Below are 18,836 nucleotides of genomic sequence, written 5' to 3' on the forward strand. Positions count from 1 at the left end.
AATAAGTAAAACTGGCATGCTTAGTGCTATAAGAGCTGTAAAGCAAGACCTAAAGTGTTGTGTGCTGGGCATACATGTAAACTGAGTTTAAAGGTTTTGTTTTCGAAAAAGGAATGGTTGTGCTATTTAAGAAATGCTTTTTATCTTCGTATTCCTTTCAGAAGATGAGAGAGACTGACACATTTACATTTGGTAACTCTTTTTTTCATGTCAGTGAAGGGGGATTTTATTGTAGTTGCTCTAACAAACATCAACAATATCCATGTTATTTTTTTTCATAAGGATACTGTGTGATTTAGTTTATTATTGCGCTAAATACAAACATACACTTGGCCTACATGTACTGAATGTTTTCTTTTCTATTTTAAATAGAAAGTATGTATGTGGTATGTGTACAATGTGCAGTACAGTGTGTGTGTGTGTGTGTGTGTATCTATGTATGTAATATATAATATTTATTTATTTATTTTTTAAATTTAAAACATAAGTAAACCTGAAGGGTGGATCCAGTGTTTTCTGTGTTTTATAAAGTCAGTCGCATTTCATTCTTCCTGAAAGAATCCAGCGAAATGTGTTTCAACACGTAAGTGTTTGTAGAACCCACAGGGCCTCTGCTTTATTTCTTGGTAAGCTTTTGGAGCTTGCCATTCCAAGAACTTGTCTCGACCAGGAGGGGCTTAGGCAGAGCGGTCAAGCACATCTGCTTCTGAGAAGGTGGCAAAGAAAAGGGGTTAGCAGCACTAGGGCAACAGCACAAAGAGAAAATAGTACATTGGAACCATTAGTCTTTTTAGCCTCAGTGCGGCCAGACTGGTTTAGCAGACAGAATGATAGATTGCTTTGTCAAGGGTCCCAGGGTGTGCCCTGAACTTGAAGCACTTTGTTTATCTTGAATAGAAAAGGAAAGGCACAGGAATAATCTATTTCTAGTTTTTAGAAGCTTGAGAGAGGTGGAAGAACAGAGCAGACAAGGGGAAAAGGAAGGGGAGGGTGTTGGGGCTGTTGTGGGAGGGGTGGGGCCTGATGGTGTCTGTCCATTAACAGATAAACTTGGCTGAGGTCCAGACTTTTGATGAGAGAGTGTCATAGCCTGAGCACAGTGAAGCCTTTTCAATTTTTTTTTTACCTGCTGACTGTACAGTACATCAAATGCTCCGAGGTCTTTTTGACTAAAGGCTAAAAAAGACACGGCTCAATTTTTATCTCTGAACCAGTTCAGACTGGTCTGTTGCCCTTGCAGACAGGCTCTACCGTATCTTCTGGCTTGGCTTTTGAAACAAAGAAAAAAAAAAAAAGAGTTGTGATAGTGCCAGTAACCCAAGGGCCCCGGACAAGGAACAAAAAAGTGGGTTTGGTGTAAGGCAAAGAGTACTGGGAGAGGCTTTTCATGAATTGTGGATGTTTCCTTATAAATAGACAGTAATCTACATGTTGTGTAGCAGAAACATGGCAGGGCAACAGGAACTTAATAGGGTTGTGTAAAAGTACAAAGAATACATTTTTTAGTGGACACGTCAAGTGTTCTTGTTACTTACTATTCACCTGCACTCAGCCTGTGGGTGGAAGCTCTCTTTAAGCCAGCTCACTGTTTTAGTCTGAAGCTGTCAGAGGGGGCCAAATTTGTCTGATATGTTAACTTACAACCTGCAATGGGTAATGACAGAATAATTTCTCCCATTGAAGGATGGTTATTGAAGGCTGATATGTGGAGACTGGGGTATTCAATTTATCATTCCTTTGCAGTTTGTTAAATGTTACACTTTTTTGTTCCTTTTTCTACTTAACAGGCTGACCCTGCATACAGTATGAAATTAATGAACACAATAATAGATAAATAAATGTAGCCCAGTAGAGATCCATTTTAAAATTAAAACCTGACCCCAATGGCTATCTTCTGGGGTTTTCAAATGCATACTGCAGGCTGTCCTACTTTGGAAAAGTGCCTGTAGAATTATGAGCTGTTTGAGCTGTCAGTAGTAACAATCTCTTAAGTAGCCATATATTTTTGGGCATTCCCTTCCTTTTAAATAAGACATACTCAATTTTTGCGATGCACAATCAATATTTGTTGCCTTTTGGAAACCTCTCCTGTCTTAAATGTTTTAGCTGCTTGACCCATGTGGAAGACCAAACGCGTGTTTTAAGAAATTGAAGCGTAAGTACTGTACCTCTTTTCCCTGCATGCCTCACCCCATCCACCTATTCAGGTTATACAATGAGGACTTTAAAGCTGACACACATTAAAACACCATCGTCTGTATCAATGATGTCATTGCTTACAGGAAAAGTAAAATATATACATGTATTTTTTTAAATTGATGTAGTAGGAAAATGAGGTTGTTTATACTGTAGGTAAAGCTAGCACTAAATTAATTAATTAATTAAAATAAAAATTAATAAATTAATTTGAGCCTTATTAAACTTATTAAACAGAAAAAGTCCCCCAATTACTTTTCACAATGTGAGTAGTGCAGCTGTTAATTATGAACTCTTCCTCCCTCAGATGTGTTCACACAGTGAGCAGGGAGTCATTATGAAATGAGATCTGTAGTAGCAGTGAGGTCAGTACGGGGTTGGAAAAGTGGCTCATACCTGGCTCCAGAGTACATGCTTATATTGAAAATGTGCCAGTAAATACATTGGAGTGTAATGCTGACTTGCTTGAAGAAATGGCACAACATCATGCTTGAGATGCTGCTGGCAGGCCTCGGCTCTAAGTGTGGCAGTAGCAGAATAAAACGATCGACTAACACGGTGTGCTAACTAGTGTACCACTTCATCACGTTTCTTGCTGATTCACAGCCATGGTAGCCACCACAATGCCTCAGCTGCATTGCAGGTCAGCTCTTTATTAATATCAACATGACTTTTAGAGAGTTGTCATGCAATTTATGGCTGGTATACAGGTATTGTGTGTGCATAACTTGCTCTTTTTTTGCTGAGGCATTCTGAACTTTTCACTGCTGTCGCCCGGACTATCTTAAAAGGAATCCTTTCTCATTTGTAATAGCCTGCATAAGTTTATTAACACATATTTCCTTTAAAAAAAAAAAAAAAAAAAAAAAAAAAACTATTGCAAATACACATTTAACCATTTCCCAACTACGGTCTTGTTTTGGATGTATAAAAACAACTGTTGACAACCCAACTGTGCTAATGTATGCCTTTTAAAGCCTATAAATATGGCTTTAGGTGGTTGTGCTTTCACTGTATGTCTCTGAGTGACTGTGGTCACTGCATTTCTAAAGAGAACAGAGCTAAATAGCATTTAAAGTGAGTTTATTTAGTTGATTTTGTGAAAAAAGCTGCAATGTATTCTGAAGACAAAACACATAGCATTTTGACACTGGCCATGCAAGGTCATGATTTCTGTACAATAAACTTGTGGTATCTGGGAACACAGTGCAACCTTAAACAGCAACACCATGGTAAGTTGAGATAAGATGTTGTTGCACCTATTTCTAGCCTACATAGAGTCGACCATATAACACAGTGCATTAACACCAGCTTATAACTGTCGTGAATAGTCCAAACTGAATGCACTCTCTTACACACAGTTTTCAGACATGACAAATTAGTAGCATTTAAAGTTCAAACAATATTAGGTGAGGAAATTATCAGATCCTTGTTTTGAAGCTTTTGCAATGAAATATTTATATTAAGACTTATAAATAAAGGCTTGTCTTCTTCCCAGAAGACTTGCTTTAGTATTCAGAGTGATTTGATGACATTATTTCAAGCACTTCTTGATGGACCAAGTGCTTATTGCTGGAAAATGTTGCATTTTTGTCTCTTTGCTAGAAGGCAATTACAGCTTTAAAGCAAGTACACTCTGACTGCAGCTGCATACAGTGTCATTGCCAGACAGTTATTTAAATGCATTCTATAGGCTATTTTTCTTCTACGAGGAAGCGGTTAAGTGTGTGCCCCAGCACTCATGGGGGGGATGCTAGTTTCAGTTCTATACTATATTTGCATATGTATATGGAGAGGTAGCATGTGAAAGCAATGTATCAGCACCAGTGCATGCAAGTGTGAGAGAGAGAGAGAGAGAGATTTTTCAAAAGACAGCACAGCACAGCAAGGGATTCTAGCACTTTCTGGATGGATGTTTAGTTAACTTTAAAACGTGTTTGACATATTGATCATTATGTGTGGCAGCGATTTTAGCGCCAGCGCTTATAGGGTTCAAGCCCGTGAATTTTAAAACTGAAAACCTGAACATTTTCTATAGTGTTGTTGTAAAATCACAAGTAAAACTGCTCATAATATTGAAATTTGTTTAAATTTTTTTTTTTTTTATCTAAATTATTCCTGCAAAAAAAAAAGTGCAAAAGGCAAGTGCAAGCAATTCTCCATTATAATGGTCAATGCAGCGTATCCCTCAACATTGATATCTGGTATGAAGTGAGCAAATGCATAATCTACTCCAGAGAGGAGCCAGTGTTCTGGGCACAGCATTCTATTTTCAGCATATTGTCTAAATGCTTCAACGTTTGTATTGTTAATGTACGGTAGGATGATCCCGCTAGGCCAGCCTTGGCTCACTAATGGGGTCAGTGGTGTCAAAACGTGATGTATAGATTGTGTTTACTATGGCATATTTTGTTTGCGAGCTGAGCCATGAGATTGGTGCTGATGATAAATTAAGATGCCCTCCAGTTTCACACTAGTTCCTGTGGTCGCCAATCTCTAAAGCAATAAAGTGCTTTCTGTAATAGGGAGATATTTATGGGTATATAATTGGCTTACAAATTTTTCCATTTATGCTGAAAGTTGAAGACGTGGTATGTCCTCTTGCAACAGTGTTTAGGCCCCAGGCTCTTATTTTGCCTAAATAATCAATTTAAGGGTCCTGTTTTTAAAAAAAACATAGTTCTGTTAATGAAAATATAAACCTTATTTTCAGCTTGGGATATTTAGAAATCCCAGTCTAGGGCTTTCTTTTCATCATATGCAGAAAGCCTCAGAGGTAAAAAGGGTTTCTCGTCATGTGACCCAAGCGGCTCTAAAAATATGTTCTTTTAAATATGTCTCCTTTCGAATATAAAAGGGCCAGAGTGACACTCAAGGAACCTATTGGTGAAAGTGATAATTGGTGTCATGGAATTCTCTCTTATTAAATTCAGGGTGGAAAAACACAACCAGAAGCATCACAATCTCTACACACTCTGTACAGCTTAGCATTTCTCTTTTAGCATTCACTGTCTAGTCTAAACCTGTCATTTTATTAAATTGTGTACTGTGATTGAGCAATTTGTTCTTTTAGCACAAGCTTGTACAGTGTGTGTAATGTGTGGAGGAACTTTAGGCAGTATATTGAAAATGCTAACACACATTCACACATCATGTTTTCTTTGGGTAAACCCTACGGCTCTGTATTTGCACAGTATATGGGGAACTTCATGTTTTCTAAAGCAGTGACAAATATAGACAGTAACCATCTCTACAGTCATGTCAATGATTTTGATGACCGGCTCTTTTTTTTTTTTTTTTTTAGCTGTTTTCTTTTTTCTTTATTCATTTCTAGCCTTTTTGTTTCAGCAAATCCCCCTGTTGTAATACAAACCTTTTATACTTGACCAAGCAGCATGAGGAGTTGAAAGCAATTCCCTTGTGACCTTCTTTGCCCCCGGTCTAAAGGACTGAGTAATCCTGTATATTGCTTTTTTGTTATTTATTTTTGTATCCTAAAGATACTACACTCAACAAACTTTCATTGTAGTGAAAACTGCTCTGCAATTTTTGTTTTCAGTTCATAAGTCTCTACAGAGTGGTAGTTGCAGAGACTGATCAATATGTTTTATCGTAGACCTCACTGTCTATAAAGGCAGAGTGACCTTATCCTGACTAAAAATAGTATTTGCTTTAGCTCACTACAGAACCCTGACCACTGAAAGCCCATTTGGAGCATAACTGACACATGCAGTCAGCTGTACATCCAAAACACTGAAAAGGAATCAGTAATGTACGCTTCATATGAAAGGCATTATGGGGTCCTTCAAAGGGCATTGTTTACTTCCTTGCCCTCGTAGCTTTTTTTTGGGGGGGGGAGTACAATATGTTGTGATTTAATAATAACAAGTGCATTCAGATGTTGACACCAGAGTACAATGCAAAGCAGTCTAAATTAGGGTTAAAGCTGCAGGCAAGACTCAGGGAAATTTTAAAGGTGTTTTTTTTTTAGATTAAGATTTTGTATGATGTAGGTGTGTGTATTTTACAGTAAGCAGAAAACCTAAATGTTTTTTTTTCGGTACATTCCAGGCTGTGTTGTATTTTAATTTTAGACAGAAGTTATTTTCAAAGACCGGGGGCCCAGCCATCAGAGCTGGTTGTCTGCAACACATTTACATATGCATAGTTTTATTGTGCAAAGTGAATGCATGTCCCATTGTGTGAACAGTGTGATTACTGGCACCATGATAATCAAAGTGCCCCCACCCCCCTCCTTGATTCATAAATAAGATACATGTAAACATACTGCATATAGTCATAAAAATGTACTATACTGTGTTATTATTATTATTATTATTATTATTATTATTATTATTATTATTATGACACTTGTATGCTGCACTCCACATGCCAACTTTGATCAGTCTCAACAGCTGTCACTCATGGGACTTTGAGTCACTGCACATCAACTAACAGCTCTGAAAAAGCAGACACTGACAAGAAAACCAGTAAGAAAGTGTCTAAACAAACCAGCTAATCTTGGTAATAAACCTGTCAGTCAAATAATAGAAGCCACTTCATGCGTTATTCAAATATCTGAGTTGGATTGAGGGAAATTATTTAGATTTTTTTTTAAGAAAACCAGAATATGCAATAACAAATAACCCAAAGCAAACCTGGACTAAGATCTGCAACAAAATCTAAACCTGAAGTTTTGCTATAGAACATCTTGTAGAATAGCAATCGTAAAAACATCAACCTTCTCTTCTTATCACATGGATCTACACTGGAGTGGAAAGACCTCTTCCTTTTAAGTTGTTAGGTATTTCCTCAATGTAATGTACAAAGACACATTAAGTGTACTCTGTTTACATGGCGTAACATATTCTTTTAAAAGGGGAAGTGCTGTTGCATTCCACAATTCTACAGATTGTTTCTCTTTCCACCTCAGGTCAGTATCCCTCCATTTGTGGTGTTCTGAAGGAACCTGTCTAAACAAAATCCACAAGTATTGTTGCCTCCTAGCTTGAAAGAAAGGTCACTGGTGGTATTAGTGTGGCTTATCACTTAAGAGCACGGGTGGGCTTGCCCAGTTTGTTGTATCCACTGGCTGAGAAGCTGAGACTGGCCACGCTGATCTGTTCCCATACACCGGTTCCTCTTTGGTTACACAAAATGTCCGCTTCTGCTCTCTGTGCAGAGGCTATTATTAGCAAGTGTCACTCAGTTATCTGAGAGAGGCGCTTTTAGCTGCTATTTAAGTGCCTGACACTTGGGTTTACAGCAGATTAAATTAAATTTTAGGCGGGTTTGGCTTCACTGAAAGTAGACAAAAGGAGCAGCTGTTGTGGAAATGTAATCTGGCACTGACGAGTAAAGGGTGCCATGACTGACTCGCTACCCCCTTTTTTTAATGTTTTGGGCACCCGTAACGTACAGGTGACTGTTTTGAGATTAGCTTTTTAACAACCTGTTATCAGTAGGGACAGTGTTTTTTATGCAGTTGTTCAAATCCAACCCTGATGTCTCCACCCAGCCGATGAGAGATTGTCAAAACTGTTGTTTTTTTTTCTTCAGCTGCAGGATAACAGGCAAAAACTTTTTGCTTTTACATGAATAGAGTTGAGTGCAAGCAAAGCATGTAGTAACAAAGCAGGATTCCCCTTTATTTTCTAAAGAAAAGAATGCTACTTGACATGGAATAGAAATAATTTTCATGGTAAGCCTTATGTCACATAATTATATACTGTTTCAACAAGCAATACACCACAATTTGGCATGTAATCCCACAACCCATCACATGGCAATGTTGTTAGGGCAGGTCCGCCTGTTTTTATTGCACATGTTTAAGATCCTGAAGAGAGCTATACATGGATGGATTGGAGAAGAGTGAGTTCTGTGGTTCGACTAATAAGCACCAGATACATTATTATCTGGTTACAGTTGACCATTTTCCATAAGCAGTAAATTGTACACATTTTAAGTTTTTAATATAACATTTTTAATGATTTATCATAGTTTACAAGAGCTGTAGGTTTCCCAGATTGATCAACTTGTGACTTTACAAGGTGTCAGAATTTAATTGTTTCCATTATCAGTCCAAAGTTTAGGTTTTATAATTAAAATGTGAACATAGGTCATACATTCTGGGTGTTCAGTTCACAATGCAACAGCCATCATTCATTGCTCTTAGATCCAAGATGTAGGTAACTATCAGAGGTTGTTTAGTTATGAACTTTTGGACCACTTCCTTGTGTCTGGGACATACTGTAAGAATTTTCTTTTTAATTGGGCCTTCCCACCAAATCCTTTTGATTGACTGACAGACTGCCTGTCTGAATGAACAAACGCCCACAATCAATCAATAAATCAGCTTTTAATCAGTCAGTCTGACACAGACTACATGGACAGGTTGTCAGTACACTTGTAAGGGTTAAACTTGACTACAATGAAAGCATTAGATCAAGGAGCTCATTTCATTTGTAGGAGCGGGGTTGTTGTCATGTTCATTTCTAGTCGCAGTGCAACACTGCTTGTGGAATATAGGCCCCCTGTGCAGTTTAGTTTTAACTTGTGAATGTCACCCTCTCCAAGATAGTACTTCACTTATATTCTAAAGTCTTCTCTGGAACCTGCTGGGGGAAGGCACCGTCATTGCTCTGTGATCTCTGCGCTCTTTCTATAAACAGCTCCACACCCATTTGCTCAGATACAGAATGCATACATTTTTGGCATGGTGTAAAGGTAGTGTTCCAGCATGTTTTTAATTTTCAACTCCCGTCTTGTTAAAACCTGATTTATTTTTGTGTGTGTGTGTGTGTGTGTGTGTGTGTGTGTGTTGTGCAACGACTTTTATAAACACCCGATAAAAGCCGGCATCAGAAAATAGTTTGTTTGGGCTGTGTATAAAGAAGTGTGAGAGTGGTTGAAAATCAGCAGAAAACTTGGCTACTTCACAGGCAGCAAGATAAAGAGTGGATCTATATAAGTAGTAAATAAATAACACTGAAAAACAGATAACTGTAGGCTGCATGCAGGAAAGAATGAATTGCATTAAAAAATCCCTTTGGTACTGCTGTGTTCTGAATGCACACATTCCATGAAAATCCATGATGCCGTGGCATACATTAAAACACTTGTATTTAATTAGCTTTCAACTGAAAACTGGTGTGGGGAGTATCGGAAATGAAAAATTAGGGGAAAACTAGCCGTCAAGACTTGGTTTGTGTTGCATTTGTCTTGGAGTCTGGTGTGCCAAGGGAAGGTTATATTTAATCTGTAGCATTATGAGACTACCTAAACTTTGCCAGGTTAGGTATATGAGTAAAATAAGATAAATAGCAGTCAATATTCGGACTTAAATGCACCCATGGAAAGTCAAAATGCTCATTCTTTTCATAGCAAATGTAAAATAGCTGTCTTAACTATTTACTACTACTAGTATTTTACTGCACACTTGCAACACAAAAATGTTACTATTTTTCTGTATTTATTTATTGATTGATTGATTGATTGATTTTTTTAATACAAAGAGGTTGGGGAAATGCTTGGTCTCAGGTAGGAACTTGGTGCCAAAAAAATGTAAAACTGCTAGGCTGGGAATAATTCCGTACTAAATTTAAATATTTAGTTATTTACTTCGAACTTCTTTGTTTTCTTCTTTTCTTAAATTTTTCTGTATATTTTTAGAGGGTTGTTTTCAAGTCATGCAATACATTGTTTACATTTACTGTTTATATTTATTTTATTTGATGAAAATGAGAAGTGGTTGTTGAACTAGAAGAAGGCTGAAATACAAATTGTATTTTTTTTCATTATGTTTTAGAACATTTTTCAGTGTTTCAGTGATGTTTCTTGAACTGAAAATGTCACTTTATTTGGTGCTGAAAGTTTTTGGCCACTATCACTAGGTATGTATTTCTCATAAGGCCATGATAGACAACAATTTGCAGCAAATTACATTTAAATACAGATTTCTCAATTGGCACAAATTTAGGTTATTGGCAGTAGATTTTGACTAGTTCTCTCTATTACTATAGTAATCTCTATATACTATAATACCAGAACTACAGTAATATAGATTGTCAGCTGGGGTTCTGGGCTCAGCTTATGAAACAAGACGTTTAAGTACCACAAGTTTAGTGAGTCTTACCTGAATGTTTAAAACATTAGTTAAGAATGGACATAGTTTTGTGCATGGGTAAATTAATCTGCTTTGCTATTACTATACTTTCAATATGCTTGTAATACAGAGACGCTGGATTTTGTACGAATTTTATTTGAATTTACTGTGCTACATTTATTGTAATAATGTTCAGTAATTTCAGTAGACATGTACTGGTACATTTTTATATTGCAGTGCTTCTGAGCATTAATGTACACTGTCAGACCGTGTCATAAACTGAACTGAACTTAATGGTCATCTGCTATTACCAGTCAGTAAACATATTTTCTCTTTGTACAGCAAATATGTGTATAGGTCAGAGGCAGGGCAATACATAGTTCTGTGGGGTTTTTTTTCTTAAGGTGTGGTCTAACTTGTTATTGTGTTTGGTTCATACTTCAAACTCTAACATACTTTCTGGTTGGAGTCAATGGTCTCCGACCCTGTGTGACAGTTGGAATTATGTCACCCGCACGTTTGCAACATGTCTTTTTTTGAGAGTTGTACAGCCTTTTCTCATGCATCTGCGACCTGAAATCACATAGGGTCGGATAATGTTGAAAAATGTCAACATTTGCTGCATGGTCGGAGTGAAGCTGCACAGCTTTTATAGCTGTCTCTGCCTGGCGTATCACATTCATCTAAGACAGCACTATGAACCAACCCTAACACTATAAGAAATTAATCTCATGTTGGACACACTGCACTGAAGACCAAAGTTAGGATTAAAATCACAGGATTTCATGTTAAGAGGTTTGTGTGGATTTAGATAACCTTTCTGATATATTGTTGTGCATTGGCTTTGTAGCAACAGGCATATTTTTTGCTATGCCTTAAAATAATGAGAAACATTCTTCTTTGTAATGCCAGATATTTCCTGTAATCCCATATGGACCTACTGCTAATCCCCTTTGTAGCAGAGTATTTTAGAAGGAACTTTAGATTAGAAAAATAACTACCCTTTGAGGAATTGTTTTCTTCTAAATATGGATTTTATTCTTCTAAATTCAGAGCCATGTGGTTTAAAGATCCTGTTTCTCCATTATTTCTTAATTTGACTCTCAAAAGCAGTAAAGGGTGATGTCCTCAATTAGCTGGAAGGCTTAGAAGTTGGTGACCACACATATAAAAAGATAATTCATAAATTTGTGGTGTAGCACTTAAATGCATTCTGATGAGAACAACATTATCGCCATTACCGTTTGAAAAGCTAATGGAAAAGGGGGTTGGAATACATTTCTAGAACTTAAATGTTTTATAATACTACTACTACTACTACTACTACTACTACTACTAATAATAATAATAATAATAATAATAATTGTAAAAAATATATCAATTTTAGGAGTTGGTTTTCTCACACCACTTTAAGGGTAAAAGGGTAAAAACAACAACAAAAAAGATTTTGGTCAAATGAAACATTTGTCATTCTTAAAGAGCTAATTGAAGGAATAACCACTCGTGTAATTAAATGCTTTATTTATTTGATAAGGTTACTGTAATTTGTGCATTTTCAGAAAGAAGCCCAAATCCTTTTATTTGTTTTATAGATCACTCCCCACTTGAAATAACATAACCTCATGGTTGCATTCTTTGAAAAATATGTGTTACGGATGTTTGTTTCACAGCAACCGGTAGCCCTTCATGTTTGTGTAAATGTCAGATCCTATGTAGTTATTGACTGCACTGCTGGGCCTACGTGTCTCACACTGTAGAGAAGCTGGCCTGGGGCACTGCTCTGTGTAATGGAGCCTTTCTTCTCATGTTGATCAAGCTTTTTTCCCTGCATTCTAAGGCCCTATAGATGAGCAGGAGTTTCCTCCTATTTTTTATTTATATAACTTTTTTCGATAGATACCCCTGAGGCAGTCGGGTTCCGCGTGATATATTGCTGTTTAGCTGATTTTAAGGCTATATTTTGGGTGGGAGGGGGGAGTGGGCTGAAGACAGACCAATCAGCCAAAGAAAAGCTACAATTCAAAGAGGCCTTTTTTCTTGTAAAGGTTTGTCTTTTACAGTTTTGAAAACCAAGCTAGATAAACATAAATTAATAAAGAAATACATTCATTAAAAGAAAACAGCAAACCATTAATTTGTGTTTTAAGGTGCTTTTTTCTCTAAGTCCAATCCTCTTCCCTAATTCATTTCTCCTCTTCTCTACATCATTTCTTCAAAGAATAATGCTTTTTTTATTTTCCTGCTTGTGGTGTCTCTGACATAATGAAAATAATTAAGCTTGATGAAGGCTGTGGGTAGAGATGTTATTTCAGAAGATTTACAGCATTAGAGAAATTTTCAGAAGTAAGAACACATGTTCCATAATGTTTAACAGACCAATAAAAGTTTATAGTGAGGCAACTCCATCTAGCCTATCATCAATTTAGCTTTTTATAAAAAAAATAAATAAATACATTGATAACCTTGTTTATAAAAGGCCCTACCACAGTGAAGGAATTAAAGTGACAGGGCTTCATAAGCTGCAGATGCTGGTGAGTATTAATGTAACCATACATTCTCAAAACAGTAATAGACTCTGGCAGTCTTGCTGCGAAAAACGCCTAGAAATCAATAGTCATCTCTGCTATGACTGGACATAATGAATCAAATAAAACTGCTGCTTTCAGTTGCGTGCTTTTGATGCTTTCAGACATGATGATGCACTCAGACATCTTTCACACTGCTTTACTAATTGATTATAGTAGGACCTTCTTCTGTTTTAACAGAGTAACTGCAAGCAGCTTCTAGCAAACTTTGGCTTCGTCATAGATGGCCACTGATTTTAACCCTTTTTAGATATGTCTATATCAGTGAACAGTTGAGGGGTCCTGATCACTACCGTAGCTACTGCAAAGTAATTATGCTCCTATAACCGTGATTTCAGAACTCAAGAACCATAGTATGGTCCTTACATAAGAGTCTGAGGAACATCTTTGTCGGCAGATTGCATTTTTGCCCCCATGTGGATCACACAACTGCAGAATTAATTTATTTATGTTGAGTTATCGGGAGTCTGGTAGTTCCATTCTACTTGAGCACTAATGTCAAGAATGCGAGTTGGTTCATCCCCCCTTGTGCATGCACTGAAAAAGGCAAGCCAGCTTTATTTGTCAGTGGTTTACATTTCCCAGATATAGTCTGGGTCAGGTATAAAAAAGGGAGAAAACAACTGCCTGTATGTATTGTTCGTTGAAAGATAAAGAGGTGAGGATGGTTTGAAAACCACACAGTGCCTTTGAGTGTTACATGAATCCAGACCAATGAAATGTTTGCCCAGGCGAAACCAATCCCACACAGTTACTATACCTGATGAATGATTATTTAAGCCCACAGCTGCTTTTCCTGCCTTCGTTGCAAGTCTCTACAAATCCTTTTGCACAGCCTGGTTCCTGTATTCGTGGCTGTGACTGCTGACCTGCAGTGTGTGTATGAGAAGAGGTTCTTTCTGGGTTGTCCTATACCATTTGAGCTATTCTTTACCTCACTGATTTGTTTTTATAATACATATAAAAGGTTGAGGGTTTCAGGTCTTTCAAAAAAGAAAAAAAATATTAAAGTTGTTTTAGTCACATTAAACCAAAAATGCAAGGTTTATCGTTATATATTCTCAGTAAATATAGGCAGTACTGCACATTTATGGAGACTCTGGGCTAATATGTTGAATCGTTACCCCATAACTCTGGCAGTGTTGCATTCTGAGTGGGATTGAATAGAATGAGAATCTCATAGAAAACTGCCTAAGATGTGGAAATTCTAGACCTCTGCCTTTTATTTTACACAAGGATGATAGACCTTACATTGTATCTTCCCAATCCTCCCTTTTATTTACAATGTATTTTTTAATTATTTTGAAATCTCTTTGTTGATGAACAGAAGTGCAATATGACAGCATCTCTAAAGTGCCATTTTGTTGGTTCCATACAACCCTCTATTTAAACTCTATTAACTTATGTCTTAAGTGGTTCTCTATTTAATTGTAGTTAGTTGTGCCTACTGCAATAAATAAATGCACAGAGCTTGCATTGGAGAAAAAAAAAATATTCTGCATGAATGATTATATAAAGGTGCAGACATTTAATTACAATCATAAATACAGCACTTACTGTATTATTAGAATTAAGTTTACAAGATAAGGCCTACATGTTTTGCTTTTTTTTCAATGAACAGACTAAGAGTTCAATCCATGTATAGAAATATTGTTTGACAGAGACATTAATATGGTATGGTGGTGTGTGACAGAGAATGTCTAGAATTGCTAAGAATGTGTTATGGAAATGGGCACCCCATGATATTGCCTGACTACAGGACAGAGTTCCTTTTACTGTTGAGTCAGGGGTAACTAAAATGATCTTGCCATGTACTGTCAGTCTGCCCGCTTGTCTTTATATATACGAAGTCTAAAGGATTGCAACTGAGAGTCAAATTAGAAGAGTTGCATGATTCAGTACACTGATTAAGGTACTAACTGAAGCGTTTGTCTTCTTGGCTTGGTTTTAAGTTGAGGATTTTGTATTTTGAAATTCAATCCTTTAGCCTTCAGCCTTCAGCAATACTGTTGTTCAGAATACAATTGACATGGCACCACCAGTAACTTTTTATATGGCCATGGTTTTACCAGATGTGTGTTGACTTTTGCAGCCAGCAGGTATTGAAACACAGGGTGCAGCTTGCTACAGAATGTCTCTATTTCTGCATGCTAATTCTAACAATTGGTGTCTTGCTGTTTTTTAACCATAAGGTTATGTTTCTATACGCCAGTGTAATACTGGAAATAAAATTAGCATGAAATAGTGGGTCTTCATGTTTAAATACATGGGCACTTGTTCAGCTAAATCTTCTGTCATGTTGATTTTATTATTATTATTATTATTATTATTATTATTATTATTATTATTATTATTATTATTATTATTATTATTATTATTATTATTGTTGTTGTTGTTATTGTTATTATTATTATTATTGTTATTATTATTGTAGTCCACTTGTGATTACATGGACTTGTCAATACATTTATATGCACTGTAGATTTGTTTATTTATTACATTTTTGCAGTTTCTTTAGCTTCATTGTAGATCGTTATAAAGCAGCTCTTCCACCCATAGCCCACTCCCACTCCTATCACTTAACTGTTAAAAGTTTTTCATAGTGTGTCACCTTGGAGTCACCTCATTCATTTAGATACCAATAGTACTAGAATAGGTAAAAGATTCAATGAAACAAATGGTTGTTTGTACTGTATGTTGTATTAACAATTCAAAACAATGTTAGATTGTGGAACTTCAAGCAAAGCTATGTAATTAGATAACAAATATTTTGTACTAAACATTTTAGAAAATGCTTCCTAAAATAAATAAAACTCTTTTAATGAGTGACAGGGCTGATTCTTTTAAAAACATGTATATATTATATAAAAAAATAATCTAGACGTTGCCTACCTAGAGGAGTTGAAATGGAACGTTTCAATTTATGTAATCCAGAATTTAAATCCAAATGAGTGTTTACCTTGATGAAATGTTGTGCTTAATTGCATTTGCTATACACGGTCAGAATAGGGGTATTGGGGAATTACATGCACGATGGTGAGAAAAATCCCAACAGGGCACACATTACAGCATTTTACGCAGATTTCAGATGACCTTGCTTACCAGGGAGACAATTGAGAATACAAAGACTTTCAAAACTATTCTACCTAAGATTTGGCAAGGGCCGGGATTCCATACAGCTTAGAAAATCGTCACTGTCTCTTCACTGTCATTATTTATGTGATTTAGCACGCACATTCCAAAGTCTGTGGGTGCGTGTCTAAAACACTGTGTGACTTGAAGAGCTGGGTAAGTCATCTTCTCACGCTAAAAAGACCAAATTGACCACAAACTCTTTTTTTTGCCTGGAAACATGTACGGAAGGCGTACATTATGTTTACGAAACTTCAACAGTGCAAATCCTGTTTGTAACGTAACCTTGCACAACGTTGTACTATAACTGAAGGCCATGCCAAGCAATCCTTTATTGGCAGGAGACCTCCTCATTAAGTGGTTTTTAAAAAAAAAAAAGTTGCTTCATAAGCAAGGGTATAAAATGCTGACGCTACTACAAACAAATAATAATAAAAAAAAAACCTTGCAATAAATGCGAAGCTCTTCATTACACATGCTTTTGTTATCTTCGTCATTGGTCATTGGATAGCTGATTGCTTTAGCCCAGATTGTTCTGTCTCCCTTATCAATTAGATTAAATTCATTGTACACTAGAGCCCCTTTCACACTGGCATGCTCTACACGGGTCGGAAACTACCTGGACCCGATGTCATGTGGGTCGGCTGGGCGATTTCACTGCTTTTGACAGGGTTGACAAGGGAGACAGATGCAAGTAAACAATATGTGTATCAATGTCCTGAAAGCAGCTTGTTACAGACGCTTCCATCCAAGCTTCTCTGGATTGAACCATCAGCCCAAATTCTGATTAGAGCAAATGTTTCTTCATCCCTGCTGCAATCTGGCTCATGGTGTGTCTCAAGCAACAAAACTGTGGCTAAACAGAATAAAGAAAAACGTTCCTTGTGGAAGTGAAACCTTCACGCAGGCATGGCTATTTTGTTATTTCATCAAGTTACGAACGGCCATCATGCATTTTGTCTTGCGCAGCCCAGGTCAAAGCGTGTCAACCCACATCCTGAGGTGGGTCGCTGGGTCCCGGGTTAACCCGTGTATGACCCAGGTAAGTGGTTTCTACGGGGGAACCCAGGTATGGACCCGGGTAGAAGTCCCATTGTGAAAAGGGCTTATCTTAAGTACTGTCTATCATATAGGTACCCAAAAAGTAATGTTTGCACCAAAATATGTATTAAATTAGTGTTGCTGCTGCCGTCTACCGACAACACTGGGCTTGAGCAAATTCATTGAGCAAGATGACGAAGTTCCAGAAGTCCCGGTGGACAAATGTGTTGAAGTCGTGGACTACCGATATACTGGTTCATCAATAACAAGAAGAACAAAATATATTATAAGCACATTCTACTGGCAAGAGCCTTGCAATGTCACTGCAGGATTCGGATTATTCGGTACAGTATATATGTACACATGTATATATCCTTCGGGTGAGGATAGTAGCCTACACAACGCTCTCTTATGGAATGTTGTTTTTATTATTATTTGTACAATGCTATGTCTGGGGTTTTTTTTAATTACATTTTGTTGGTCGCCAAATTAGGCAGGCTGCACTGTCACTGTTTTAACACAGCCTAAAAACTTTGTTGAAACAAGGTTTAAGAAAGCTGTACGATGTGAGCAGTTGCGCAAGGACAAATTGGAACACAAACATTTAAGAATGCCCCCCCCAGATTTTAATATTAATTAGGTTATTTCCGTTTAGAATGACAATTTATCTGGCTAAAAAAAAAAAAAACTACATGGAAATATGCTCAACCCGAAACCAAGTACTACCAAAATAGTGAGCATTTTGGTAGTTTTTATTTCATGGAAGTGTTCTATAACTTTTATTTTATTATTATTATTATTTATAAAATTTGTATTAGGCCTTTGCAGTTTAAACAATCACAAATGAATGCATAGCTCCCTAAGTCAATTACAGATTTGAATGGCCAATCAGTGCAATTTAAATTGCTCTCTGTACATAATTGAATCATTCCCTTTTCTTTCTTGGAGATTCACACCAAAAATCTCAATATGTTTCACTTCAATATAATAATAATAATAATAATAATAATAATAATAATAATAATAATAATAATAATAATAATAATAATAATAATGTTATGTTTTGCTTATCAGGGTGTAAGGAAATGAAGAGTAATGATAAGTGAGAAAGAACATTTTTGCCAGCAAGCGCAAGTTAATTACTGGCATCCCTTAGCTTAAGAGCAGCCATCTCTGTTATCAGAATATATCTTTCAAGTGAATAGTTTTGCTTGGCGCGTGAAGTATGCAGTTAATAGGGAGATTAGACACCATTGTTTAGACGTTAATGTGCGTTTCTGAGGAGAACGCTTCTCTGTTTGGATTTGAAGATGTCAGAACATCAATTCAGCCTCTTTTTACAGCACTTCCTCCGTCGTGTTTTGTTTCGGAACAAGTGTTGGTCAAACAAGCCTTTGTTTGTGGTCAGTCACTCGGCACACAACAAAGCGTCTGGTATGGGACAATGAAGAAACTGTTTCGTTGGAGGACAGGGGCAGCTGTGATATTACAGCATGGAATACTGATTTTGGGATAGCCTGAATTTTTTTAAAACAGAGGCAAGGTTAATGCCTTGTGGACTCATCCTGGATACATCTTATTTTAACGCTACTGTGCTGGTTCAAATTGACAACAAATCCAAATTTATTATATTTTTCTGAATTTTTTTAAATGTAAATGCATTTTTTTAAAGAAAAGTTCACAACTCTATATATTGTATAAGTGATATTTAAAAAACGTAGCACCAAAAGCATAGGCTAATGATAGAATTCCAAAATGATATTACATGACAATGTTCT

General features: G+C 36.7%; 1 protein-coding gene across 2 annotated transcripts in view; it reads left to right on the forward strand.

Annotated features, from left to right (window-relative positions):
* The window catches only part of LOC121317274 (B-cell lymphoma/leukemia 11A-like), a 43,207-nt gene that overhangs the window by 15,298 nt on the left and 9,073 nt on the right, over positions 1–18,836 (forward strand). The window contains exon 1 of one of the 2 annotated variants that reach the window (XM_041253025.1): positions 10,784–11,095. The exons of the other annotated variant lie outside the window; for it this stretch is intronic. Coding sequence (XP_041108959.1) covers positions 11,086–11,095 — 10 coding nt within the window. The 5' untranslated portion in view covers positions 10,784–11,085. Of the gene's footprint in view, positions 1–10,783; positions 11,096–18,836 lie in introns of those variants that run through there. 2 annotated transcript variants of the gene reach the window in all.

The sequence above is a fragment of the Polyodon spathula genome, chromosome 6 (assembly GCF_017654505.1).
Source record: "Polyodon spathula isolate WHYD16114869_AA chromosome 6, ASM1765450v1, whole genome shotgun sequence".
NCBI classification, from domain to species: domain Eukaryota; kingdom Metazoa; phylum Chordata; class Actinopteri; order Acipenseriformes; family Polyodontidae; genus Polyodon; species Polyodon spathula.